The sequence below is a fragment of the Columba livia genome, chromosome 9, assembly GCF_036013475.1.
Source record: "Columba livia isolate bColLiv1 breed racing homer chromosome 9, bColLiv1.pat.W.v2, whole genome shotgun sequence".
Lineage (NCBI taxonomy): Eukaryota > Metazoa > Chordata > Aves > Columbiformes > Columbidae > Columba > Columba livia.
The window spans coordinates 20580893-20605699 of record NC_088610.1 but is presented as its reverse complement, the minus strand read 5'-3'; the positions used below and the strand labels follow the sequence as shown (position 1 = coordinate 20605699).

The 24807-nt window shown below is 52.4% G+C and overlaps 3 protein-coding genes across 5 annotated transcripts in view; 2 read left to right on the top strand and 1 right to left on the bottom strand.

Moving 5' to 3' along the window:
• UBXN7 (UBX domain protein 7) overlaps positions 1–10911 on the top strand; it is a 34559-nt gene extending 23648 nt beyond the window's left edge. For both annotated transcript variants that reach the window (XM_065073048.1, XM_021286416.2), the window contains exons 10-11: positions 1781–1860; positions 5419–10911. In XM_065073048.1, the coding sequence (XP_064929120.1) occupies positions 1781–1860; positions 5419–5580 (242 nt within the window). In that variant the 3' untranslated portion in view covers positions 5581–10911. The remainder of the gene's footprint in view (positions 1–1780; positions 1861–5418) is intronic.
• TM4SF19 (transmembrane 4 L six family member 19) lies at positions 7886–20458 on the top strand. The gene is made up of 6 exons (XM_065073062.1): positions 7886–8100; positions 11517–14235; positions 17050–17233; positions 17355–17438; positions 18715–18887; positions 19854–20458. The coding sequence occupies exons 2-6, from the start codon at positions 14039–14041 to the stop codon at positions 20038–20040; spliced, it is 825 nt and encodes a 274-aa protein (XP_064929134.1). The 5' UTR covers positions 7886–8100; positions 11517–14038; the 3' UTR covers positions 20041–20458.
• Positions 20459–20900: 442 nt separating this feature from the next.
• NEU4 (neuraminidase 4) lies at positions 20901–24715 on the bottom strand. 2 transcript variants are annotated; one of them, XM_065073046.1, is made up of 4 exons: positions 24413–24715; positions 23516–23721; positions 23078–23333; positions 20901–22440 (listed from the first exon to the last, which is right to left on the bottom strand). In XM_065073046.1, the coding sequence occupies exons 2-4, from the start codon at positions 23714–23716 to the stop codon at positions 21389–21391; spliced, it is 1509 nt and encodes a 502-aa protein (XP_064929118.1). In that variant the 5' UTR covers positions 23717–23721; positions 24413–24715; the 3' UTR covers positions 20901–21388. The 2 variants fall into 2 exon arrangements, with proteins under 2 accessions (XP_064929118.1, XP_064929119.1); XM_065073047.1 differs by having other exon boundaries at positions 23516–24715.
• Between the last annotated feature and the right edge of the window lie 92 nt (positions 24716–24807).

The window sequence follows — 24807 nt, the reverse complement described above, 5'->3', positions numbered from 1 at the left end:
AGGGACCTCTTTGCCATAGCGATGCCACAAACTGCAGAGTCGTGTCAGGCGCTGAGCTTGAGTCGCTTAGTTTGAGACCTTGTCCATGAGTAGAGTACGCATGGGTGTAACTTGGGTGCCTATGGCAGGTGTTCTACCCCCGTGGTGGAGAGAAGCAGAGTAATACCAGCCCCACCTTGTGCTCCGTTAACTTGGCTGCCGGTTGTGGGGGAGTAATTCAGGGCTCTGCTTGCTGCAGAACGATGTTTAGATTTCTTAAAGAGAAGCGTGACTTAAAAGAGTTCGGTGGTGGGTTCACTCTGTTATTTACTGCATGGGGGAAGTACACCACGCCTGAAATACACCAGCTACCTGAAGGGCAGTTCCAGCCAGGTGGGGATTGGTCTCTTCTCCCAGGCAGTCAGCAATAGGACAAGGGGGCATGGGCTTCAACTCTGCCAGGGGAAATTTAGGCTGGATATTAGAAAGAAATTCTTTGCAGAGAGAGTGGTCGGGCATTGGAATGGCTGCCCAGGGAGGTGCTGGACTCACCGGCCCTGGAGGTTTTTAAACTGAGATTGGACATGGCACTTAGTGCCATGATCTAGTCAATGGACTGGAGTTGGACCAAGGGTTGGACTTGGTGATCTCTGCGGTCTTTTCCAACCCAGTCGATTCTGTGATTCTGTGAAGCTGAATGCTGCTGACCTTCTCTCCAGGAGCCTGATACCTGTTCACAAAGCAAACCTTCAGGCATCTTCCCTCCCGGATAACTGTTCACTCCAAAGTGTGTGTCTTGGTGCCCCAGACACAAACCTTCGGGCAAGGCCGTATCCATTGAGGTGCAAACTGTCAGGATTCCTCTTTCCCTGATAACCATTCGCTCTGGAGTTTGTATTTTAGTACTCCAGCAGCAAACTTTCAAGTGAGGCCCGATAACCATATGCAGAGCAGACTTTCAGGAGTCAAAATTCTCAGACAATAGAAAATTTAATGGAAAAGAATAGCAGAAGGCCTGGCTCAAGTTGAGCACCTGCACAGAGGTCCACCTGAGCATAGAAAACTACAGACTTTTATATCTTTACAAACCATTCACTCCAAGATCCAGTCCAATAGCAAAATTTCACCACCAGGTCCTTTGCTCCCCATTGGACCCTTTTTCCCTGACTCCACGTGGGCCTTTGTTTTGTGCAGTTGGTTTTGGTCCATATCCGTTTTGTCTGGATAAATCCTTTCTTAGCAAAGTGCAAAATAGGCCTTGCTCTGCAGATGTCTGCGATGTCTCTGTGTTGGCCTTGGATCATTATTTTCCCAGTCAGTTCCATTTTTCCCAGCAAAATGCAAGCTGGACTTTATCTTGCAGGCGTTTAGCATAGTCTGCAGTTGCTTTTGGTAAATACGAGCTTAAATTTTTAGTAAATCTAGTCTAGTAAGCAACATGAATCAAAGAGTATATTAATCATACAACCTCATATCTCTAAATAGTCTATTACATTTGGTGTGCATCTACTTAAGCTAAATGATTAATATTGGGCTCATGCACTGACCTGTCTCAAAGCAGGGGTAGCACAGTGTGCTTTTCTCTGGGAACGTTGACCCGTTTCAGTCTTAATTCTTGAAACAGTCCTGAGTTTGATGTGTGTATTTCAAACACGTGTGGTAGAAGGATGTTGTCAGAGACTGGAACCCTGTGTTTGTCTCCAGTGCCTGACCCTGCTGCGCTCTGCAGGAAAACGTGCGCCTAAAATCTACGGGAAAGCTCAACTGCTTGTTAACTTGTAGTAACTTCCTTTGTGCATAGGACCAAAGGCACAGCTGATGCTCCGGTATCCAGATGGGAAGAGGGAACAAATTTCACTGCCCGAACAAGCTAAGCTGCTGGTGAGTGGCGTTAATCGGGACCCTTTGAGTAGGGGAGAGCTGAAACCAGAGGTTCTTTTCCTGTGGTGGCACCATTGAAATGGGATCTAGTACAAGTGGGATGTCTCGCTCACACTGTCGTTTGTTGTGTTTTTTCTATGTTGTTCCTCTCCTCCCATCGACAGATTCTGTTGACTGTGCACGTTTCCATTGCCCCTTGGGTTGCCTGTACGCTGCAGTGTCCTTCTTGGTCCCAGACCTCCTTGTTTCCTTTCTAAAATGACTAAATGACTTTTGCATTGATCATTAAAGTACCATAAAATACTCCCAGCCCACGCATTTGTGTGTTTTATATTTTTCCCAAATGGAAAAGTTCAGTCATTGCCCATGGTCAAACAGCAGTAAAATCAAAGGCAAAACTCTTCATTGTTGTTCTCCATCTTTTTCACTGTACTTCCATGCTGCCTTCTGGATGTAGATGGCAGCGCAGACTTTGATGGAAGTTCTCCCAAGCCGAATTTGTTAAAATATAATTTAGTTACTGTGCTTGAGGTGTTTTCACAACCTTGGAGAGGCTGTTGTGGAGGGTGTGTCCGTCGAAACGTTGGAGGTGTTTATCAGCCTGTAAAGAGGTGGCTGTATTCCCGTTAGCCGTGAGTTTTAATGACGCAGTGGCCGGTTAAACTCACTTTAATATAATCGACCCAATCGCTCCCTATTGGAGCCTTAGGGAAGGCACAAGCACACCTCTTGAGAGGGATCCCCTGCAGATTTAGAATAAAAGTGCCACATCTCTTGCAGAAAACGAGACCATCACCAAGTGTGCAGCACTCTGGACGTGTGCGGTATCTCAAGCTTATGTTCTCATCCCTAACTCTTTTGCTTGAAAATAAAAGGGGGAAAAAAGAAGTTATCTTTGTGCTGTCAGCTCTCAAAACCAAGTATAAGGTTGTAGGTGGAGTCCTGGGCTGAAATGTAGAAAACAACGAAACCTGTCATACCAGCTTTACTTCCAGACCTTTGTTCTTGCTTTGTCATAGCAGTGATCGGTCTCTATTCTTTTTTCCAAATACTCTTTTATATCTTAACTGCTTTTTGAAAGCAGTCTGTGAAATCAGGTCGGGTGTATTGTTAAGCATGTAGCACTTTTGAAACTTTATTTGGATGATTCATAGGTGTAATATTCATGTATTTCGATAATCCTGGCTTGTGGTTTGACTGCTTTTATGGGCTGCGGTAGTTCCAGGCAGTTAATCTCAGCGTGTGATTCCTGTGCCGTACAGTCAGCAGAGGAACTTAGGTGGGTCAAGGTTTGTGGATAAAGATACCTTTTTATTGCAGAGCTGAACAGGCAGCTTTTGTGCACACATCGTATGATCTTTTAAAGCCATTTCAGTCGGATCAAGGTTGAGTCTCGGATGTCTCTTTGCAAGCATCATTTCCATGCTGGTTTTATTCCAGCCCTTTGTTGCTTTCGTTGTAAAGCTGCCCAGAACTAGAAAGAGAAATCGTTTAAGGAGAGAGTTGTACTTTAGAAGTTTTAACAGTGTTGGTCTCCCAACAGCACTGGCTGTGTTTTAAAACCTTTAATTTCAAATTGTTGCATCGTTATCGATCAAGAGTGGCTTCTTTGTATGCTGTTATCTCCAGGATATGCTTACGCTTCCAATATTACCACAACCCTTTGTCTCCCAGGCAAAGAAATGAAAAAAAAAAGACAGTCCTGCTTTTTTATAGAAGCAACTGCTAATTGCGTGCAATTAAGTTCAGCAGCTCCGGCCTTTCTCTGTATCACTGACTGAATCACTGTATCACTGACCTGAATAATTCATTGTCTACCAGGTGTTGTAAGGTGCGCAGGAAAGATTGGCCTTTAAATAGGGCGATGTGGGCAGTGCAGTTTTAAATACAGTGGTTTGTAAGGGAATTTTGATCTTCCTTGTTGCCTGGAAAAGAAGTCAAACCCACTTTTTAGACACGCGTGTTGTAACCTGCAAAGAACAGGCTGGGTAAAAGAGGAGGTTGAGGCAACAGTCTCCTCGTACCAAAGGTTTGTGTGTGGATTTGGATGAGTTCAGAAGAAATCTCCATGCAGGTATTTCCCTGGTTGTTCTGCAGGCATCACATCTTGGAAAAGTCCAGGTTGAAAGGGATCCCTGGAGATAATCTGCTCTTAACCCTCTGTTAAAGCGGAGCTGCAGATGAGCTTATCCAGGGCCTGCCCAAGCTGAGCTGCGAGTGCTTCCAGTAAGGGACATTCCACCGCTTCTCTGGGCAACTTTCTCCAAAGTTTAATTTCCCTCACATTAGATAATTCCTTCCTTGTATCCAGATGAAATTTCCCCTGGAAATCGTGTGCATTAGCTCTCATCACTGTGCATCTTTGTGAAAGAAATGCCGTCATCTGGCCCCAAGTAAGTGGCCAGGGGAAGCTGGTGGAATCACAGAGTCATGTTGTTTGGAAAAGACCCTCAAGATCATCGAGTCCAGCTGTTAACCTAAATCTAACACTGCCCCATGTCCTGAGAACCTCATCTCCGTCTGTCCAACCCTCCAGGGATGGTGACTCCAGCACTGCCCTGGGCAGCCTGTTCCAATGCCCCACAGCCCTTTGGGGAAGAAATTGTTCCCCACATCCAACCTCAACCTCCCCTGGTGCAACTTGAGGCCGTTTAGACACTTGATACTGCAAGCTTATCTCTTTACACTTAATTTCCTGGCATAAGTGGCCACCAAATCTATGTGAACAGTATTATTGGGACCCCCTTATTTTTTCATACTTGCTGTTTTATTACATAATAATTGTCTTCCCCCCCGCTGCTCTTTAAAAAGCCGCTTTTCATTCTGCCTGAGCGTTGCTCTGTTGCTGTATCCGCCACTCTTCTACCAATCTGTGTTTCTCCGTTTCTGTTTTACGCTCTCATCTGCTGTGTTTCCTAATGAACTTGGGAAAACTCTCTCATCGCGGGGTGGATACATCTCATCCTGCTACATCTGCTTGTTGGGTTGTGAGGGCAACCTCCCTTCATCCCAGTGTCCTCTGTATCCTTCTCCAATCGCTGTTGCAGACAGAGAAGTCAATTAATGAATAAGAGCTTAAAAAAACCCCAAATAAACCACAAAACCAAAAACCAAACAACCCCAAAACCTTATACTGCATTAATTTTTGTCAATGCTGCCTCACAGAAATGCTTCTTTCGTGGCTTTTAGGTCTAATGTCGGGGTAATGTCTGATAAACAAACTTCTGTTTTGGGGCACTTGAGGATTTGGTTTTTATTTGCATATCTTATGACTTGAATGTGTGCTGTGGAATCCAGCTTGCTTGAATTAATGTGGTTTTGTGCATGTCTTCCTTCTGTATAAAGAAGCAGTTAGGTAAGGGATCACTTAATCATTATTTTTTATGATTATTCGTACCACACGTGGGCCAAATTAGATATTGAAGAGGAAGAGGGTCTACGCTGTATGCAAAATTTCAATGACAAACGTCATTTTTTAAAGGAAAATGGGGTATTTTTTCGCATTCTTTCGTGTTGTTTTGACTTATGTGACACTTGTTTGCCTTCCTCTCTCCCCAGGCTCTGGTGAAACATGTCCAGTCGAAAGGTTACCCCAACGAACGCTTCGAACTCCTCACCAACTTCCCCCGAAGGAAACTCTCCCACCTGGACTATGAGATCACGTTACAGGAGGCCGGCCTGTGTCCTCAAGAGACTGTCTTTGTGCAGGAGAGGAATTAGCACGAGTCCTGCCAGCCTTCCTCCCCATCCCTCTTCACCTGGGACACCGACTCTTGAAATATGCAGTTGAGGGGCTGGGATCGCAGTGCTGGAATCGGGCCCTTCTCTCGCTTCTTCCTTTCTCCTCCTCTACTGACCTAACAGGAGCGTTGCGAGTTTTATTTCCTTCTCAGCTTGGGCCCTGCGGAGAGCACGGGGAAGAACATCTTCCCTTTGTTTTCGTGGGATAGAGCGAAACCATAACCTCTGTACCCAGTATGCTGGGGCTTGGAGTGGCCATGACACACGTACCCTTCTCGCTGCTATTCCTAAATCTGTTTGGTTTAATTTATTTTTGAAAATAGTGTGTGGTAAGGCACTGAATCATCTCTCTGTAAAGGAGAGTGTGTAATCTTCAGTATTTCCTTTGATTCTCTACACGGTCTCCATTAACCTTGCGGCCTTCTCAAGGGTTCACTTATCTGGGGTTTGGGAGGAGCTGTGGTCAAATACTCTGCTCCCATCTAATTTAAAGGCTTTTAGATTGCGTGTATGTTTTCCTCCTGCTTTAAATGCTGCCGGTGGACATAGTAAAAGAAAAAACAACCAACCAAAAAAGAACCACCACCCAGCTATGGTCTATATGGCATTGACTGCTTGGCCCAGGGGAAAAGCTGCATTTCTGCTGGTGGGGTTTCCAGATGGTCTCTCCCCACCATCCCCTACACGTCTCCTTTTTACTTTCCCTCAGGATTATGCGAATGATGAAGGAAGGTGGCAGGATACCGCCAAGATTTTGGGCTCTCCGGAAAATACCTGTTGTAAAAAACTTGATTGTTGGCTTTTAGCACCGTGTTTTGTTTCGCTTTCCCCAGGAGTGACCGAGCTGTGCGGGGGTTTCAGAGCGCTGACCGTGACTGAGCAGGACAGCGAGTGCGAGGCAGGTTGTCTTTCATTAATTTAAAAACATGCACAGCCTTGTCACGCTGTGGACTGTTTCCATGTCAGTCTATATCTGGGAGGTGGTATGGAAAGCGACCAGGTTATTTAGGCTTTTTTTCAGCTCTGGGAGCTGGCACCAAAGTCCTGGGCCGTGCCTGTTTGCCCAGTGTCTTCTCTAGACCTTGAGTTGTCGACCCGTTGGTATTTCAGTGGGATCAAAGTTAACTAACATAGCCATCCTCAAGTTGGGCCTTAAATTTGTGCATTTACAACTAAGAACTCGGTTTAGCGTGCTCTTCATCAGTGGGGTAAAAGGCATGTGAGACCTACCATGACTGCTAATGTTTCTGCAGCTGTCAGACGATTATGCTTGTTAAAGAAAAAAGGCTTAAGTGATCAGAAATTTACCATAGACTAAAACTTTTCAAGCTGTTTTGTCCTCAATTTCGTACTAGCCTGCGTACCCTGGAGTCTTTAAATGTAGGAAATCACAGAAAACGCCTCACATTCCCCATGCTGGTGTTAGCTCACCACTGTCTTCTGCTCATCGTTGAGGTTTTACATGTAATCATACAATTGTATAAATTGATTTCCCTTCTGCACAAAACTATTTTGTGTTGTGTGGCAAGATGTGCTATCAGGAAAGCAAAGTCTGGTCACGGTTTCCTGATCAATGGTTGATGTGGCACCAGATTTGTGGTGGCGGCTGGGAAGGGAATCGTGAAGCCAGCGGACGAGTCGGGATGTTGGTGTTTGGGCTGTGAAGCAGCTGAAAGGTCCTTTGTGTCCCTATGATATCCAAATTCATCACTCGGACAGGAGGAAACCCTTTCTGTGTAGGTCTAATGCTTCCTAAGTAGCTTCGGGTGTCTCGTTGAAATAACTCTGACCTTCTTTTTGCCTTGGAACGCATTCCCTCTGCTGTGGTTAAGCCACAGGAAAATTCCGGCGGGCTGCCGGCAGGACATGGCACTGGCGCGTGTACAGATGGTCCTTTGGTGTCCCTTGGGCAGGCCAGCATGGGAGCGCCTTGACCTTTCTGCTCTCCTGCCTTTGCGGTTCCACCGCTCCTGTGAGATGTGGCGGGTAGGTTGTGTTTTCTGGTGGAGGGCCAGCTCTGTTTTGGACAGGCCTGGGTTTGTACCTGCTCTTGGAACGTGGTTCCACGTTGGCTTTTGTAGCAGTTAAGTTAAACATTCAAAATTGACTCTGCCCTTTCAGTGCTAGGTCTGTCTTATTGGTGGCTTCTCTTCTCTCTTGTCCCTCTCTTCTTCGTCCCTCTCTTCTTTGTCCCTCTGCTCTCCCCTACCATACATGCAGCTAGGTTGTTATTAATGTCTTGAAGCAATCTGATATAAAGTCATCACTAATCTGATATAAAATCCTCCCTGTATCAGCAGCAGGGAAGCGGCAGGGATCCTGAACTTTTCCCATCAGTTCTTCCCCTGGAGAGACTACAGGCTGCGTGGTCCCGTACCAGGAACCTTCCTTCCCCCGTCGCTCGGAGCCAAGGCATCCGACAGCTCCTTCCTTTCCTCTGTGCTCAGAAGTAACCTCACACTCATCACCTCGCTCTCCAAACCAAACCGGGAGCCCTAGGTCAGTCCGCTCTTCATTCCTTTTGTTACGCGAGGAAGCAAACGTTGCCTGCAGCAGGTTTATTTTTAAACCATTGAGGAACGCGTCTCTTGGGCGCAGTAAACGGTTTTGCTGGCTGGTGTGGCGGCACCAGGAGTGCTTCTGCTCTCACTTCATTTTTTGTTTCTTGGAGTTTTATTTAGAAAAATATTACTCTTTTAATAACCTATTACTCTTTTAATAACCTAATGTGTGTCCATCAGCTGTGCTGCTGCTGTTTGCACCAGCCGGGATAGAACCTTTTCACGCCTTCATTCATGTTTGAAGCCCTTTGGAGCTTGGAGGAATGTGACTGAAAATGTCACCCACGTTATAGCTGTGGCAGCTTGTAGCAGTGAAGGTACAAGCTTGTTGGGCTCCGTTTATAAACCATTTGTCACAATCATTTCTAGACGTTCAGTCTGACGCTCAAATTGCTTTTGGCAAGGTTGGAAAAAAAACGCCTTGAGTCTCAGATTGCAAAAGGAGATGTTGGAACATACAGGAGAGAGGAAAGAAATCCTTCAAAGGCTGTGGCTTGTGGCTTCCCACGGGTGTTGCTTGGCCATAATTTGGGTGTCATGTCCCCCTGAGTTTGTAGGAGCAGAAGCACATGTGGACGGTGGGAATAGAGAACTGAACAGAACTAACGTGTTTCAGGCTGTATCCTGGTGATGTTTTTGCTGTTGGCTTCTCCCTTGTGATCCTTCAGAGGCCCGGGGAAGGATTTGGGGTCTTCCCAATCATACCTGCACTAAATCAAGCTGATTGAGCAGCATCAACCTCGCAGCATTCCCTCCCAGCAGCAAAAGGGCAGGTTAAAGGCTGCACCAGATGTTTCTGGGCGTACACGAGAGGCCGTGAGTTGCCATCTGTGATTATTACATTTCTGACGTTTGGGGGCTGAAGTGTGTTGCCCTTCCTGAGAAATCAGATAAGTTAACACCATTATTAAAAGAATGCACATGTGTGCACATAGTAGCCTTGTAAAATAGTTGTCTCTAAAAGGGCACCCAAAGGTACTGTTGTTCCAAGTGGATTTAAACAGCAATTTTGCATCAGCGTAGTTTCCAGAGCTGCTTCACTATTACAGAACAACACCTCTCATCCGTAAAGCACATCCCTTGTTTGCTAGTGCAAACAGCATTTCACATCGTCCGCGACTTTCTTAGCTGCATTTTTTAAAGATTTTATATACTCAGCTGCACCAGCTTATACCAACTTCCATTTACTGCTGGTTTGTGCCCTTGCAGAAACGGGCAGCCAGTTTTAGAACGTGTTTTAATAAATAAACCTCACTGCTGAAGGGCCGGGTGTTGGGAATTGCTGTTCTTGCCCAAGCACTGAGCTTGTTCGCAGCGACTCAGGAGCCACAAGGGCTAAAGGAAAAGCAACTTTCTTTTGGGGACAAGGCGTCACTTGTGCTGCGTTTGTCAGGTTCCAAACACTGGGGAGATGCATCAAATGTGGTGGGTTTGGGTTCTTTCTAAACCGTGTGGAAACAGATAACACCTGTGTGGGAGTGTCCGTGTGAATGGGAAAACGTGTCATTTCAGGAATTTCTTTAATGTTTATGCCTTCTTAGTTTGTAGTAAATGTCACTGCTTGCTGATTCCTCTTTAGTCAAGTTAGTAAGAATATTCCCAGAGGAGAAGGGGTGGCAGGGATGCGCTTGAGACGGGTGAAGTGCAAAGTCTCGGTCCCGCACCGACTGCATGTGCCTTGTCGAGCTGATTTAACAGATTCAAATCCCTCTTCTATTTATCCCTTTCCATTTATTTATTTTAACAGAAAATACTTTCTACAAACGCAACAGCTGCGGGTTTACAGGCGAAACAAAACGCGTGTGTCGAGCCCTATATTGGCCATCCATGGTGTTGGCAAGACCGACAGTCGCGTGTTTGGAGTTGATGTGAACACATTTAATGACCGGCTGTTGAGGTTTGTTGGTTGACGTTCTGCAAAGAGAGTCTTGCCGAGGTTTTCTCTGTGCGAGCCCAAGATCTCACCGCGGTTTAGTGATGTTAATGTCTGCTCCTGAACTGGTGAGGTTAATGGATTCCCTTTCGGTCGTGGTGTACAGGGCGACTTTTACTCCAGTCTCCTTTTGTCCGTGAGATGCTTAATGTCTGTCCGCCCCCAATAAATATAGCCATATGTATATACTTATATATACACACACATGTGTTTTTAATCGGAGAACGTGGCACTTGACATCAGTGCCTCAACCTGCCTCAGTTTAAATGGGTAAGTAACGAGTGATTGCACAAGTTCGGGATTTGATCGCCGTCATTAATTACTGTGCTGCAGTACAGAGAAAAGTCATTTTGTAATTGCTCGTTAAATGCTGCTGAGACTTTGAGGTATAGCAGGATCAATGGTAGAAGTCTGTGGAGCGGGGGGACAAGGTGCTATTTTAGAGAACAGATGTACATGAAGAACATCTGGGTAAAACCCCACTCAGAGACACGGTGCCTCATCAGAGACACCGGACCATAGGGTAGATGGTTTTTACAAAATGAGCCTGTTTCCTCTAATTGATGAAATTAGGGTTTCAAAATTATGTGTTTGCCTGTCGGTTTTTACAGTAGTCACCTTATTCTTCAATGATGGCGACTCCATGTGGGAGGAGGGAGAGGATTAATTGGGAAGATTTCAGCTCACTGTGCTGGGAGGGACCAAACTCAAGGAAACCTCTGATCTATATACACAACTGCTGCATTTTTTTATAAATATATGTAAATGTCCTATTGTAATATTTGATCCTGGAAATAAAACAAACTGTTTTCAGTAGCTTTCTGCATCTCTTGGCTTTTGGGTTGTGGGTTTTTCATTGGTTTAGTTCTAACCAAAGTCTGTCCCTGCATTACATGTTTTTTCCTTAAGGTTATTGGGGTAGAAGGGAAGAAAATCAAGCTGAGTTCCCTATAGGTGAGTATATGAGTTGTTAGTAAAACTGTCAGCCAAAACTTCAACCCATTACAAAATCTCAAAGTGAGACAAACCTTTGGTAGGAAAAATACCTTTGTGGAACTGAATAGAAAGAGGCAGGGCTGGGATTTTCCATCCTTCCCAAAGGAAGAGCGGAGAACACGTGGCTTTTCTATTGCTGAACCATCCACGTCCTCCTCGCTTTTCCAAGCCTGTCTGGGGGCTGACTTCAGTTTTTCGGTGTGTGCACCTCTCCTCATGGCATTAACAGGACAATTCCTGTTTCTGTGATGAAGACTCGCTTGTGCGCCTTTCAAGGCTGGAGAACAGCCTGATCCCTTCGTGTAGCTTATATTTCCCCTTCCAACTGAGTCGGAAATATGTTCCATCACAGTCTGCGGGTCAAGGAATTACAGGGTAGACTCAAGATACCTCATTTTTAATGTATTTATTTTTCCTTTCTGCAGACTCCTTCGAACTTGTAACTGCTTTGGTTTATCTCATCTGAAGTGATAAATCAGGTGAAGTTCGTCAAGAAGCTAAAGCAAATGCTGTGTTGTCCAGCAGCGTCGTGTTGGTGCTTCTTCAGTCCGAGTTTGAGCCACAAACTCCGTGCAGGGCTTGTCTAAGGGATCACTGTTGACAGCAAACATCCCACACCTGATTTTAGAGGAGTCTTAGCTCGCTCGCAGCAGAAACAGATCTAGAGATGCTACTGAGAGGAGTGGGAGACACCACGCAATTGTGGACAGGACGAGGTGGGGGCCGGTTTGGCACAGAGTGGTTCAGTCTCACCGATTCAAACGCAACTCAGCCTCTTTGATTCTCCTGGAACTCAAACCACACCTGAAACCCGACCTGCTACGCAATTCCCAGAGGAGTTTGGGGAAGCAAAGAGCTGGGGAACCTGGTTAAGAGAGTGGATGTAGTGGTTATAAAAACCTCACCGACCTCAGGAAGAGCCATTGCCAACCGTGACCTGCAAACTGTGCAGCAGAGAGGCAGAGTCCTCCAAGTGTGACGGGATAAATGCACAGAAAGCAGCTGGGATGAAAGCGACCGGGATCTCTTCAGCTGCGATCAGGCGCTGGGGAAGGTGTGAGCAGGAGGACGGGGCCGGGCCGGCATTGATCTGCATGGGGCCACGTTGGGCAGCGCCGTGGCCGGGTGACTCGGCAGCGAGTTACTTGCCCGTAATTGCCGTGCCGAGGCTTTCATAATTCAGTTCTGGTGTGAGAAAGGGGGGCATGCGGCCGCTCACGGTGCCTGGGAAAGCCACATGGGGCTAAAATTACTGTCAGAGCCTCGGGCGCGGTGGGTGTAAGGGGAAGATCAGTGACGCTGCGGGGAGAAGATTCACCCTGAAACTTCACGCTGGGCGGCACGGGGGTTTTCTGTGGGAGATGATGGATCAGATCATGTGTGAGGCCACGCAGGAAGCTCAGATTGCCGTGACGTAGAAAAGGGCACAAGATGAGGTTGCAACACATTTTCTTCCAGCAGAGTGAAAAACACTTCCTCTCTAAGTAAAACAAAAAAAGGAAGGAGAAATCGGATTATTCTCAGCAGTCCTGCAGGTCCTACATGTTTCGCCTTCGCTCCTGTCTGCTTTTCAGAGGCCGATTCATGTTATTTAAGAATAAAACGGGGATTTACGTGCTGGTGCAAACTCCGATTTTCCTTTCAGAGGAATCATTATTCACATAGTCTGCTCCTCTCAGCTTATTTTTTCCTGGACAAAGGGAATTGGCTGATGTAACACATCCATCTCTTTCCATGTGGCACTCAAGGGCTCCAAGTCCATTTCCTGCTTCTCCCAACAAACAGCGGCACGTTGTCCTTAGGGCAGGTTTTACATTCTCAATGCTCCTTACTCCTTGGTTAGAGGGCCGGAAAAGCCGCTCTGAAGCGTGTTGGCAGACGCTACTTGTGTGCCTTACCCTGGGTAGAGCAAGTTGGGTTGTAAACCAAAAGGTAGTTGTCCTTTTTTATCAGAGCAAGACGGTATCGGGGCTATAAGGCACTTAACGCTTCGTTTCCTGTGGCTGTTGCAGATGGAGAAACCCACGTCCCGAGCAGCTGATGTGCCACAGGCCCTCATGATGAATGCACGAGGAATACGAACCTTCTCCAAACTCTTCTTGGAGGAGATTCTTCCTTTCCCCCACACGGCCCATGAGCAATTCCCCTCCTTCCTTGTGCTGCTGCAACTCCTCGGCCACAAAAACTGCCCCATTTTTGCTGGTTTTTTTTGTACTACAGCTTCCCTGTCTCCTGTTCTCAGACATGGAGGGAATGTTCTCCTGGTCCTGTTCCCATCTTAGAGCTGCTACCATCAGACCTTCTCTGTGGGGACAGAAAAGGAGCTTCCACGTCACACACCATGGGCACCCCCAATAGGACTTGGAAACGTCTGATGCCTTGCAATAATGAAAATATCCAGAAATAACCTTTCTCTCTCAATGTTACCACCAGGGTGTGAGGCATACGTAATGGGGTTATGGTCAACACCTGGAGCAATCTGCAAAGAAGCAAAGGACAGGAGATGGGAACCAGCAGAGATGCGAGAATATTGATTTAGAAGCCTTTATTAAAAGACTAGTGAGCTCCCTCCTGTGCGTAAAAATGAGAAGAGGCAAACCTGAACTGTTCAGCATCTGTGCACGAAGCTTTGCACAACGAGGGGAAATAAGGTGAAATGTGATGGATGAAGCCCTTGGTGGAGGACATGGACATAAGGTGACAGAGAGACAGTGTTTGGTGTGGTCTGAAAGGAAAACGTTCTCTCTTAAATAGTCATTGTAGGTTGTTTCAGGAGAAAAGGCGTTTGCTGCTCGGGCAGTGGTCAAGGCATTTAGGGCAGACGTGGTAGAAGCCTTAAAATCTGAAGTTGTGTGTGTGCTGGTGGACTTGTGGCTTCTGCCGGTGACAGGGGACATAACGGAACAGAGGGATCAGCCGCGGTGCCGGCGGAGGCCACCTCATTGAGATGGGACAGTCATCCTTCCTTCTGAGCTGCCGGCTGTGTGGGAGAGGAAGGATCATGAGTGATGCGGTGGGTGGACCTCGGGGTGGAGGAACGAGACGTGGAGCACACGCCATAAATAGTCACCCATGGGCGATGCCTCCAGGACAGGGCCCATCCGAGGGGTGGACGCTGCTGGCTCCGCGGGGCACCGCTCCCAGGTAAGCCAGGACGGCAGGAGGACACGTTCCGTGGGCTTTGCTTGGATCCCCTTGCTTTTGGCCATGGAGACGTGCTGGCAGGACAGGAGTCAAAAGGGTCCTAACAGAGGCTGATTCAGCTGCACTTTATCTCCACTTTCGGAGAGGTTTGCCTGTCTGATGAGGTAGAAGAATGCAACTCATGCCAACCTGCTCCTTGCCCAAGGGGAGCCGTGGAGAGCTTCCTGGGGCAAGGAGACCTGGGGAGAGGGCAGCGCTGGAGGGAAGGAGAGGCCTTGCAGGGGTGAAGGGGAGACTTGCAGAAAACCACAAGAGCCTCTGGCTGGTGAGAGCGATCCCCGCTTGCTCCAGAGGAGCAAGAGCAATTCTGGAAGATCCTCCAAAGTGGGGAGGTGGGACTCACACTGGGTGCTCCTGGCTCTGGGGGGACAAGCACCCACCATCCCTGGACTACAGGTGGGAGTGCAGTGAGGGCGAGAGGCCCTGAATTCCTTCAGACCAAGGCAGGGAGGACAGACAGCAGAGGGGCAGTGAAGCTCCAGGATGGCTGGAGCTGCTGGTCCACCTTGGGCTCATTGGCTCTCCACGTTTTTCAGCCCTGTCCCCCCACATTCAGCTCTCCCCGGCCCCGGCAGCCCCTGGGGCTGGTGTCCAGCAGCTCCCAGCGCTGCAAAGTCCCCTTGGGCTGTGTCCCCCGGGCTGTGCCGGGGCCGGACGTGCAGCCTGGGCCGCGCGAGGGGGCTGGGGCGGCTCTTCCACAGAAACAACCGTGCGGCGCCTGTTTGCTTCTGCTTTTGCTAAGCCAGAGCGAGCCTGAAATGAATCAGCCAGTGCGAGAAGCAGCTCGATTGGTGAAGGTTTGGAGGGGAAGCTGTGTGAGCAGCAGCTGGAGCCCCTGGGTTTGTTGAGCTGGAGCAGAGCAGACTGAGCGCAGAGCTCATGGGCTGCAGGTTCCTCAGCAGGAGCAGGAGGGGCAGGGTGAGCTCTGCTCTGTGACAGGGACAGAGCCCAGGGAATGGCAGGAGACGTGCCAGGGAGGGTCAGTGGGACACGAGGAAAAGGTTCTTCACCCAGAGGTGCTGGACACTGAACAGGCTCCCCAGGGAGGTGTAACAGCCCCAACCTGACAGTGTTCAAGAAGAGACTGGACAACGTCCTCAGACACACGGGGTGACCTGTGGGGCTGTCATTGCAGGGACAGGAGTTGGACTCCATGATCCTTCCAACTCAGGACATTCTATGACTCAGGGAGGTTGTGCAACACAGGTTGCAAGCCACCGGGAAAGGGGAAGGCGCATAAAACCGACCCAAAGCAAAAATGAATGCAGAGTAGAGAAAACCTGGGAAGACGGGGCAACAGGTTGTGTTCAGCGGTCCCAGCACAACTGATGGACATCCCGTGTCCATGGGGGAAGGAGAGAAAGCTGACTTTTGGCAAGGTGTCACCTGGAGATGGGCAAGCACCACCTAGGTGAACCAATAACTCCATAAAACACAGGTGCCTCGCCTGTGGGTAGCTGATAACCTCTTCTTAATTAACTAATTGTTTTCAGCATATCCAGACCAAGGGTAGGACCAGTGTGCGGTGGGGATGGAGTTGCTGTTGGATTTAATTGGAGTCTGATGTGCTTTCACAAGTCCTCGTCCAAGGATTCCAGCCCTTTCCTGGCTCATTGTAAGGGCTCAGAGTCAAATGATGTTGCAGTGGTTGGGCTCCTGCCCTCAGGAACGTTTTGGAGGATTCGACCATGTGGGTCATATGGTTTCAAGGCTCGGTGCAGGTCTTGCCTTAAAGTCCCTAGCAAAGGAATATTAGGGTTAGTCTAAATTTGGACTTATCCTTCTAGGATAAAATAGCTTAACATCAAGGAAACAGTTTGGCAGCAATAGATTGGTATTCATATTGATTTTTTTTTTTTTAATATGTGATTACTTAGACGGTGGGGGAAAATTGAATTTCCTTTGGAAATTGCACTTGGTGCTGGTGGAGATAAAAAAACCACAAAACAGTAAACTCCTGTGTACTCGTGGCTGGGAGATGGACTCAGGGTGGGGGAGCTGTGGGGCGCCGTGGGGTCAAACCACAGAATGTCACATCCCAGAATGTCAGGGACTGGAAGGGACCTGGAAAGCTCATCCAGTGCAATCCCCCCATGGAGCAGGAACACCCAGATGAGGTTACACAGGAAGGTGTCCAGGCGGGTTGGAATGTCTGCACAGAAGGAGACTCCACAACCTCCCTGGGCAGCCTGGGCCAGGCTCTGCCACCCTCACCCCCAACAAGTTTCTTCTCATCTTTAAGTGGAACCTCCTGTGTTCCAGTTTGCACCCATTGCCCCTTGTCCTGTCACTGGTTGTCACCCAGAAGAGCCTGGCTCCATCCTCCTGACACTCCCCCTTTCCATATTGATCCCCAGGAATGAGTCACCCCTCAGTCTCCTCTTGTCCAGCTCCAGAGCCCCAGCTCCCTCAGCCTTTCCTCACACGGGAGATGCTCCACTCCCTTCAGCATCTTGGTGGCTGCGCTGGACTCTCTCCAGCAGTTCCCTGTCCTGCTGGAACTGAGGGGCCACAACTGGACACAAGATTCCAGCTGTGGTCTCCCCAGGGCAGAGTAGAGGGGCAGGAGAACCTCTCTGACCTACTGACCACCCCCTTCTGATCCCCCCCAGGTACCATTGGCCTTCCTGGCCACAAGGGCCCAGTGCTGGCTCATGGTCACCCTGCTGTCCCCAGGACTCCCAGGTCCCTTTCCTCTACACTGCTCTCTAAAAGTCAGCCCCTTCCTCTCCTCTTCCTCCTGTCCCCGTGCAGGGTGGCCATGTGTGTGGGGAAGTGCAGCCGGATCGTGGGTCCCTGCCTGCTGGTGCTGGGCACGCTCTCCGTGGCTGCTAGTGTCCTCCTGCTCTTCCCTGGCGGGACATGGCGGTACCTGGCCGAGGGGCACATCAGCCAACACGCCAAGGCCGTGCCGGGTATCTGGGGCGGTGGCATCGCTGTGAGTACCGCGGTTCACACTGTGTCCTGCCTCGCGTCCTGCCTCGTGTGTCCACGGAGCAGGGATGAAGGGAGGGGGCTGGTGCCTCCCTTTTGTCCCCAGCTGCTCTTTCTCTCCACAGGTGCTGCTGGCAGCGACCCACATCACGGCGGTGGGGTGGCGATGCGGCTGTGCCGGCTGCTCTGACTGCGGCACCCGGCGCAACGTAAGGAGGGGCCCCCGTGCCAAAGCAGCCCCACCTGTCGCGTAGTGGGTGGCCCCAGGGGGGACATGCCACAGTGCCACCTCTCCTGTGGTGGGACGTGACATGGATCCTCCTGTCCCATGGTGGGATGTCGTAGGGTACCCCTGCTCCCACAGTGGGACGTGGCAGGGTGCCACCTCTCCCATAGTGGGACATGGTGGGGACCCTCCTGACTCATGGCCCCATAGTGAGATATGGTGGGGGACCTCCTGTCCCGTGGCCCCATGGTGGGACATGGTAGGGACCCTCCTGTCCCATGTCCCCATGGTGTGACATGGTGGGGACCCTCCTGTCCCGTGGCCCCATAGTGGGACATGGTGGGGACCCTCCTGACTCATGGCCCCATAGTGAGACATGGTGGGGGACCTCCTGTCCCGTGGCCCCATGGTGGGACATGGTGGGGAACCTCCTGTCCCATGGTGTGACACGGCAGGCATCCTCCTCTCCTGTGGCCCCATGGTGGGACATAGTAGGGACCCTCCTCTCCTGTGGCCCCATGGTGGGACAGGGTGGGGACCTTCCTGTCCCATGGCCCCATGGTGGGACATGGCGGAGACCTTCCCATCCCTTGGCCCTATGGTGGGACATGCTGGAGACCCTCTTGGCCCTATGGTGGGACATGCTGGAGACCCTCCTGTCCCACGGTGAGACATGGTGGGGAACTTCCTCTCCTGTGGCCCCATGGTGGGATGTGATGGGTGGCCCCTCTCCTGTGGCAGGTTGTGGCAGGGTGCCACCTCTCCCATGGCCCTATGGTGAGACATGGCACAGATTCCCCTCTCCCCTGGTCCTGTGGTGGGTGCCCCCTCTCCTGCATTGTGTCACAGCAGGCTGCCACCTCTCCTGTGGCCCTGTGGTGGGACGTGGCATGGACCCTCCTCTCCAATAATCCCGTGATGGGATGTGGTAGGGTGCCCCCTCTCCCATGCTGGGTCATGTTGGGGTGTCCCCTCTCCTGTGGCCCTGTGGTGGGACGCTCCATAGTGCCACCTCCCCAGAGGACAGGGCTCTGCCCCATCAGGCTCCATGCGGCAGCTCCCTGCCTGTCCCCACTCCCTGCCCGCTTCTGTCCAGCTCAAAACAACCCACTGACCTCTCCATCTTCAACCTCTGCTCATGAGGCTGAAGCCCTTTGTGGTGAAAGGGAGTTTTGCCCCCTTACCAAACTCCACCACCAACACACAACAGCATTTTTGGAGCCCATCTGACTTTTGGTCCTCCCTGGTGTTCCCCACAGGCTTTTGTCTCCGCTGTGCTCTCCAAGCTGGCGCTCCTGGGTGCCGCTGCCTGCTTTGTCCTCTCCGGGGTGGGTTTGACCAATGGACCCCTCTGCTTCTACAACTCCACTGAGCACGGCCCCCTCTGGGGTTACCCCTTCCTGGATGCCGGTGGCCAGGAGCCTGACATCAGGTAAGGCAGCGAGACTGAGTCGCTGGTGTCACCTCATCAGCTTATTGCTAATTAAGTTGGTGTTATTTATGGTAGGTAGAGTTGGTGGGTTTGCTGGTGGTGATGCAGTAACTCAAGAGGCCTTCACCTTCCACGGGTTTCTGCATGGGTCACAACAACCCCATGAGTGCTCCGGGCTTGGGAAAGTGCCCAGTGGAAAAGGACTTGGAGGTGTTGGTGACAGCAGCTGAACATGAGCCAGCGTGTGCCTCTTGGCCACCAGAGTCCTGGCTGGTACCAGCACTGGTGTGGCCAGCAGGCCCAGGGCAGTGACCGTCCCTGTGCTGGGACCTGGGGAGGACAAACCGCCAGAACTGGGCCCCTCACACCAAGAAAGGCCTTGAGGTGCTGGAGCGAGTGGAGAGAAGGGAACGGAGCTGGTGAGGGGCTGGAGCACAAGTGTGATGGGAGCGGCTGAGGGACCTGGGGGTTCAGCTGGAGAACAGGAGCTGAGGGGAGACCTTCTGATCTCTGAACTGCCTGAAAGGAGCTTGGAGCCAGGGGGGGTCAGGCTCTGCTCCCCAGGAACAAGCGCCAGGAGCAGAGGAAACGGCCTCAAGTTGCGCCAGGGGAGGTTGAGGTTGGATGTGGGGAACAATTTCTTCCCCAAAGGGCTGTGGGGCATTGGAACAGGCTGCCCAGGGCAGTGCTGGAGTCACCATCCCTGGAGGGTTGGACAGACGGACATGAGGTTCTCAGGACATGGGGCAGTGCCAGTGCTGAGGGAACGGTTGGATTTGATGGTCTTTTCCAACCAAAGCAATTCTGTGATTCTGCAGTTCCTCCCATCCCCATCACCCTGCACACCCCGCTCATCCTCGGATGAAGGACGGGGTGGCTGGGGCACACCTCTGTGGCAGAAAGAGATGTGATTCCTGCCCCTCCATGGGGCAGCACTTTGCATCTCCTCTTCTCCCTGTGGCGCAGGGTAGAGAACTACCTCTATGATCATCACACCTGGAGCACCTGCCTGGAGCCGGTGGGTGTCGTGGCCTGGAACGTCGTCCTCTTCTCCCTGCTGCTGCTAGTCAGTGCTGCTGAGATGGTGCTGGCCTCCCTCCAGATCCTCAACGGCTGCCTGGGCTGCCTCTGCGGCTTCTGCGAGGGGAAGTAGGGACCCGCGGCACTGCTGGGAGGCTGCTGCTCGGAGGGGGTCGTGTCCCCCGCCGTTCCTTGGCGGTGACAAATGCCCCGGCAGGAATATGGCACAGACCGTGAGCTCCACTCAGCACAAGACAGACGGACTCCCCCATGGGGGACAGACACCCGGGATGCTGACAGGAGGTGCGTGGGGTTGGTGTGCACAGGGCTGCCCCCTGCCCGGGCGATGCCTCTCCCTCCACCCAGGGGCCTGGCAGACTTTTGGGGTTGGGAACCAGCCCCGTGAGCGATGGAGGTGAGGACCTGGCTCCTGGCATGAGCCCAATGGCTTCCCCAGCTGCTCCTCGTCAGCGTCCACCTGCCCAAGTGCAAAATGTGACACGATTGTATTTATAGAGATAAGAGCTGGAACACTAATCTATTTTTGTTAATCAGTCTGTGTTGGTGTTTATCTCCATGTGGGTGGGAGAGGCTTCCAAAACCCAGGAGAGCAGAGGAACTGAGCCGGGCTCTGGCTGGGGCTGGGAAACATGGATGGAGTCATGCTGGGGGAGGCAGTGCTGGAACTGAGGTGTAGCCCCCCCAAAAAACTCACCCATACTCACAGAACTATATGCAGCAAATGTGAGGAGCAGCCGCACATCCCCACCCGGCCCCGAGCCCATCACACCACCCGCCACTGTGCTCCCAGGGCTGTCACCGGTGTCAGTGTGTCCTCCATCCCCGTGCCCTTGTCCCCTAAACCTTTACAGGGACCGAGCATGGGGACAGACCTGAACCAGCCTGTGCTGCAAGGACATTTACCCCAAAAATGGTATGGGTGGGTGGAAAGTTAGCAATGTTCGTGGTAGTTTAAAAACAAAAGCCATTAGCCAGATTAAACAGTAACTGGGTGATTTCAGAGAGACCATTGAGAAGAAGAGGATTTGGCTCTAAGAGGATCATTAAAAAGGAGCAAGTAAAAAAGGAACATAAACATTTATGACCATGGGACGAGAACCCCCGGAGCAGGGTGGTAGCACCAGGTACAGCACAGCCAGAGCATCATGTCCCCCACATGCGGGTGGCACAGGGTGTCCCCAGCTCCCTGCTCCCCCCCAGTGCTGCTGGTGCCCCCGTTATGTATTTTATGGGGTGGCTCACGTGCTCAGGAGGGAGCCTGAGGCAGGGCTGGTGGCACAAGCCTCCCTGCCCAACCAACTCTATAATTAAAAAAGTAGCAATAGGAATGAGATAACCCCCAGTTTTGGGATGTTAGTGCATGGCTCCTGCATGATGTGGTGTCAGGACCCCAGGCTGAGAGCATCCCCGTGTGCTGGGCTGGTGGCCTGGGGACCTGGAGGGAGCCGACCTGGGGGGCACTAGGAGACAAGGCAGCTCTTTCGGCCCCACTTGCCATGGCGTGGGGGGGGACCGTCCCGCTGGGGAGCAGTGGCTGCCAGGGGGATGTTCTGGAGCACGTCGTGCAGCGTGAACATGCTGAAGGAGATCTGCTCATAGGGTGACCGCGTTCCGTTCTCATAGAGACAGGCAAAAGCAATGGCCGGGCCACCAGTGATGGAGACCTCGTTGTAGGGCAGCTCTATGTAAGCCAGGTCTGAGTAAGCGCTCGGGCCCTCATAGATGACCCAGGGCTCGGTCCAGCTCTCCACGTCCCTGGGGAAGGTGCTCAGGTGAACCCCCATGTTGATCCGTGACATGGAGCTGGTAGGATGGGAGTAGAGGATCCATGTCGGTGCTTGGAAGAAGGCAGGGGGGCTGGGGTTCACTGCGGGGTCCCCTTGGACTGAAGTGGTGCTGTGGGCATGACAGTGATGCTCTGGGAAAGGACAACCCTTCTCAGGCTCAGCTGGCTCACGGTGGCTGCCGGTGGCCACAGTGGGTGGCTTATCACCTGCTGCCTGCCCCACGGACAGGTACCGAAACTGCTGGAGCATCCCAGGGAGCAGACGGCGAGCCGAGCCCTGGAGGGACGTCACAGGGTCCCCTGGGGCAGTGGGGACATACACAAAAGGTGCAGGGAAGCCGATGATGCTGCCGTGACAGCCATGAGGGGGCTCGACCAGCCGCTGGACCAGCTGCCCCCCATGGAAGACGGCCCCATCGTCCGTGCTGAGCGCCTGGACCCTGAAGCCCAAGGGGCTGCGGGCGTTGCAGTAGAGGACATTGGAACCATCCTCCTCGTCCACCGAGACGAGCTGGCACTCGCCTGTCTGCAGGTTGGGGATGAACTCGCCGAAGTGCCAGCGCCGGCCGTGGTCGTCGCTGTAGAAGGCGAAGGAGTGAGGGGTGGTCTTGCAGAGCTGCCCGAAGCACTCCTTGCAGTCGATGTGGTAGCTGTAGGCAGGCACCAGCAACCGCCCCGACCGCAGCTGAATCCCGTGCCCGGGGCCCAGGGCGAATGTCGCCCAGTCTGAGGAGCAGAGATGGGATGGAGGTGAAGAGTGGCCTCCATGGTGCCCCTGCCACGCCTGAGGTTGAAGGGTCTCCAGAGCACCCCCCAGCCTGGCCAAGCAAGGTGAGGAAGTGGGAGGGCAGCAGAGCCCCACACTGCCCCGTTGTCCTCGCACACAGTCATGGAATCATCTTGGTTGGAAGATGCTCATCGAGTCCAACCATTCCCCCAGCCCTGGCACTGCCCCATGTCCTGAGAACCTCATGTCCGTCTGTCCAACCCTCCAGGGATGGTGACTCCAGCACTGCCCTGGGCAGCCTGTTCCAATGCCCCACAGCCCTTTGGGGAAGAAATTGTTCCCCACATCCAACCTCAACCTCCCCTGGCGCAACCTGAGGCTGTTTCATCCTATTGCTTGCTACTTGGGAGCAGAGCCCTCTCCATCTCCCCTCCACTGTGCAAGCAATATGGATGCTCTCTCCATCCCTTCTGTCCTCTGCTTGGATTCCTCCTCCATTCCATCTAATTGATGCTCATGGGCTTCCTACCCTGAGGCCATCTCTGCCCATGCCACAGGTGGCTCCAGGAGGCCAAAACCCAGGTGCACCCTCCTGCTGCCTGTCCTCCCACTCCTTGCCCCTCTCTGGTGGGCTACCTTTGATGGCCCCACCGATGACCTGCTGCGTCATGTCCGTGGCTGCGCTCCAGCTCAGGCCCTGGTCAGTGCTGGTGACGCAGCAGAGGCGGGTGACGTTTTGGCCGGTGACGATCTGGTAGGCTTCGGGCGTCCTGCCCAGCACCGTGATGAAGAAAAGGAAGAGGGTGCCGGTGAACTCGTCGTACAGCGGGCAGGGGTTCATGGACCGGTGGTGCTGCAGCGTCGCCGTCTCCAGCACTCGCATGTCATCCCACTGCCCGGCGGGGAGGAGAGGATAGAGAGGGGTGAGACCCACCCCACATCACCCAACCCAGCGTCCCCTTTTCTCCAGGAGCTCAGCTGTGCCCCACACAAGCGGTGGAGGACAACCACCCCACTGTTCCTGTGTCCCAGCCCAGCTCATCCCCTCGGCCCCGGCGCGTCCCCCCGTCCCACCTCCACGTAGCTGCCATAGACGGAGCCGCGGCGCAGCACCAGCAGGTTGGCGTGGGCGTCGTCGGCGCTCAGCCGCTCCTCGGCGAACGCCAGCAGCTTGGCCACGCAGGGCAGGTAGAGCAGGGCAGGCACGCGGTACGTGACGCCGTTGGATTCCTTCTCGAAGAGCACGGTCCGGGCGGGGAAGTGCCGGGAGCCCATGGCGCCTGCGGCAGAAACGTGTGTCCCCACCCCGGTGGGGTGATGGGGGAGAGATCGGCTGGGGGTGTGGGCTGGGAGCTGGGTGGTCCTTGGAGAGGTTTGGAGCTTAACTTGGTGGGCTTGGGTTTGGGGAACCCCCCCCAGGAGCACAGGTCACTATGGGCAAGGATGGGGTCACCACAGCTCAGCGGTGGGACAGGAGTTGGGGTAATACCAAAGACACTGACCTGGGCTATCCCAAAATAAAACTAGATTGGTCTTCAAGGGGCCCTTCAAAAGAGGGTTCTGGTAAACTGACACCAGTCAGCACAGGGCAGGTGTGACCAGCATTTCCCCACTCCCATCGCCCGGCGGGTGTTGGGGACCAGAGCCTGTCCCCGCACAACCGAGATCCTGGGACCAGCCCAGCATCAGGGATGGTTTTGCTCCTCGTTTCCCCTGCACAGAAAACCTCGGATGCACAACACAAACTGCGGGGTCCCTGGCCGGGCTGTCCCTGCAGCAGTGGAATGCACGCTGTCCCCAAGCGCCTTTCTTTCGGGGACAGCAGCAGTGACACCAGGGTGATGTGTCCCTGGTTATCACCATGGGATGAGACGGGCATCCCATTGGAACAGCCAAAAGCGGCTGTCACTCGCGTTTTAATTAGGAGCTTTTGCTGATCAGCCGCCCCATGGAGAAAGCGAAGTCACTCACCGGGTCTCGCTCGGCTGGGGTGTCCCCTCCGTCCCTGTCCCCCGTCACGGGGTAACGCCAGCTCCCGCAGCCACCGGCTTTCTGCAGAGCCCGCTGCCCCCTGCAGGGTCCCCCCACTGATGGTCACGGGGCTCCCGCAGCAGCGCGGCCGCAAAAAAGCCCTGAGTCAGCAGAGGCTGCAGCACAAAAGCCCCGTTATCGAGCCGGGGGCCCCGTGGCTGCTGAGCCGTCTTGCTGAGAAGGGAGGCAAAAGGGAGCCATGGGGGGTGTTTGCATTGCCTGCCTCAGTTTCCCTCCTCCCACAGGCTGGGAGAGGCCAGAGCTCATTGCCCAAGTGCTGCAGCCCTTGTGCACCCCAGCCCTGAGCTCCCTGACCCATGGACTGTGGTCCAGAG

Bases quoted from the DNA above. Each gene is read 5' to 3' on its own strand.
- TM4SF19 (XM_065073062.1), top strand. From the start codon at position 14,039: ATGGGACAGTCATCCTTCCTTCTGAGCTGCCGGCTGTGTGGGAGAGGA. The intron at 14,236-17,049 runs GTAAGCCAGGAC...GTCCCCGTGCAG, and splicing joins CCGCGGGGCACCGCTCCCAG to GGTGGCCATGTGTGTGGGGA. The intron at 17,234-17,354 runs GTGAGTACCGCG...TTCTCTCCACAG, and splicing joins TCTGGGGCGGTGGCATCGCT to GTGCTGCTGGCAGCGACCCA.
- NEU4 (XM_065073047.1), bottom strand. From the start codon at position 23,716: ATGGGCTCCCGGCACTTCCCCGCCCGGACCGTGCTCTTCGAGAAGGAA. The intron at 23,334-23,515 runs GTGGGACGGGGG...CCCGCCGGGCAG, and splicing joins TCTATGGCAGCTACGTGGAG to TGGGATGACATGCGAGTGCT. The intron at 22,441-23,077 runs GTAGCCCACCAG...TCTGCTCCTCAG, and splicing joins CATCGGTGGGGCCATCAAAG to ACTGGGCGACATTCGCCCTG.